We start from the raw sequence: 2,403 nt of genomic DNA, 5'->3' as shown, positions 1-2,403 counted from the left end.
AAAATGAATTAAGTCGAGAATTGGCAGATACCAATGTGACCAGGTGATCAAGATTACCTTAGCAGAACACAGCATCATTTCTGTGTTGTTCCTTGTTTTGTTTTTGATTGACTGCTTTTTTCGGAGACAGGGTCTTGCTATGCTGTTCAAGCTGGTCTTGAACTTGCAGCGATCCTCCTGCCTCAACCTTCTAGGGCTGGGATTAAAGGCATGCACCGCCAAGCCCGGCTCTGTGGTATTACTGTCAAGAATGCACAACCTCAATCAAGTGGCTTGAAAACCCCAAGACTCAAACTGGAAGTCAAGCTATAAAACGTAAATTTGTATTCTTTTTTAAAAAGGGGGGAGGGGAGAATTTTTTTTTTGAGACAAGGTGTTGCTATGTAGCCCAGGTCAGCCCTGAACTCGGGGCCATACTGCCTCAGCCTTCTGAGTGCTGGGATTACAGGAATCCACCATCGTGCCCAGCTAAAACTTCTAAAGACATCGAAGACAGGGAAATAATTTTAGAACTGTTTTCTATGTAAGTCTGAAGAGACAGGACAACATGTCTATCCGTAGCTAGATTACCAGCAATTTGGGAACAGGGTCTCTGCCTTAACTGTCTCCACACCCCCCACCTTTAGCACAGAACTTCCACTACAGGCACAGTAACCACTGCCCAAGTTCAACAGGTCCCTCCAGCGCCATCTAAACATTTGGTCATTTCACGAGCGGGCGGTGAATCGCTCTCCTAAATCTGGAGCGCTCAGCGCAGGAGATGCCCAGTAAATTAACAGACTCTGGCTGGGTGTGGTGGCGCACGACTGTAATGCCAGCGCTCCGGAGGCTGAGGCAGGAGGATCACCAGTTTGAGGTCAGCCTGGGCTCCATATTACATAGAGTTCAAGAGCGGCCTAACTACGGTACATACTGAAACCCAGCCTCAAAAAAAAAAAAAAAAAAAAAAAAAAAAAAAAAAAAACAACAAACACGAAAAAAGCAAACCCTGAAAGCCCAGGGTTGCCCTGACAACAGAAGGAGGGGCACCTAACTCCGGTGGGATGGTAAGTCCCTCGGACACTCTGGAAAGGGCAGAAGCGCAAGGACAGAGACTCGCACACACAGAAGTCAAGAAATAAACGCGGCTCTCGGAACGCACGGTCCCCGGCGCAGAGCGAGCGCGGGCGGGGGAAGCGCAGGTCCCCTCGCCCGGCGCCACCACTCACCTCCCCCCGCTGCAACCAGTCCCGGTGGTAGCAGAGGCGACCTTTGCTGGAACTGCGCAGCGCCTGCAGGGTCTCCCAGCAACGACCCTCAGACGGCATGACCACCGCGACCACACCTCCTCAGAGGCGCTACTGGCGACAATGTAATCTCCCAAATCCGCCGCCCGGAAGGAGCATCAGCTTCCGTTTCCGGGGCGCGCGCGCAGTGTAGCCCCGCCCCTAGCAATGGCAAAGCCCCGCCTCTGACGACACGCCTACCCCCAGCGCGCATGCGCAAAATGAGGTCGTTGTGGCTGCATTCAATATGAGTGCAGCAAATCGAGTGCCTGCTAACAAGGATGCGGAGAAACTAGGACACTCACTGGCAGCCTGCTCGGGGGAATGTGAGATGAGGCAGATGTTGTGGAAGACAGTTTGGCAGTTCCTCAAAAGGCTAAAGAAAGTTTCCGTTTTTTCTGAGGTATACCAGAGAAACGAAACATGCCCACCGCCAAAACCCGAACACGAATGCTGGAAGCAGCCTTAGTCTTAATATGCAAGCAACTCTGCCTGTCAAGCGTAAGGTCGTGAGTTCGATTCCCAGTACCGAAAAAAAACAAAACAAAACAAACAAACAAACAAAAAACCCGCAAGCAACCAGATGGTTCAGGCCGACCTTGGAGATTCGTCTCAAAAATGAAACAAACGAGAAACCCACCGGGTTGGGGTTGTAAATCAATGTTAATGCGCGTCGGGTTCAAGTCTCAGTACCACAAAGAAAAGAAAAACGTAAGTAGTGGTACACGCTGCAACAGAAACTTGGACAATGTTTTACTCAGTGAAAAAAGCCAGTCACCGGAGATGACATGGTGTATGAGTGCATTCATGTGAAATGTCCGTAACAGGAAAATCCACCAACAACGAAAAATCCGGGTGTGCTGGCATAGGTATGGCATCCTAGCACTGGGGAGGCTGAGGCGGGAGGATTATCCTGTAGCCTGGGCAACATAGTGAGTTCAAGGCCAGCCTAGAGACCGTCTCAAAAAGAAAAAACATAATAGACAAATCGCAGACAGACTTTGTTGTGCTTGCCAGGGACGGGGATGGGGAGACAGAATGGGGAGTGACCGCTAATTCCTATTGGAGTTTTTTGAGTGAAAATGGGCTACAGGGCGCTGGGGATTTAGCTCAGCGGCACAGCGTCTGCCCAGCAAGC

At 50.5% G+C, this 2,403-nt stretch overlaps 1 protein-coding gene across 1 annotated transcript in view; it reads right to left on the bottom strand.

Annotated features, from left to right (window-relative positions):
* The window catches only part of Gle1 (GLE1 RNA export mediator), a 34,259-nt gene extending 32,856 nt beyond the window's left edge, over positions 1 to 1,403 (bottom strand). Inside the window, exon 1 of the mRNA XM_005413558.2 lies at positions 1,209 to 1,403. Coding sequence (XP_005413615.1) covers positions 1,209 to 1,307 — 99 coding nt within the window. The 5' untranslated portion in view covers positions 1,308 to 1,403. The remainder of the gene's footprint in view (positions 1 to 1,208) is intronic.
* Between the last annotated feature and the right edge of the window lie 1,000 nt (positions 1,404 to 2,403).

Source organism: Chinchilla lanigera, unplaced genomic scaffold (genome assembly GCF_000276665.1).
Source record: "Chinchilla lanigera isolate Chin_1 unplaced genomic scaffold, ChiLan1.0 scaffold00169, whole genome shotgun sequence".
In the NCBI taxonomy this organism is placed as follows: Eukaryota; Metazoa; Chordata; class Mammalia; order Rodentia; family Chinchillidae; genus Chinchilla; species Chinchilla lanigera.
Note: the sequence above shows the minus strand (reverse complement) of the source record. Positions and strands in the feature narration are given on the sequence as shown.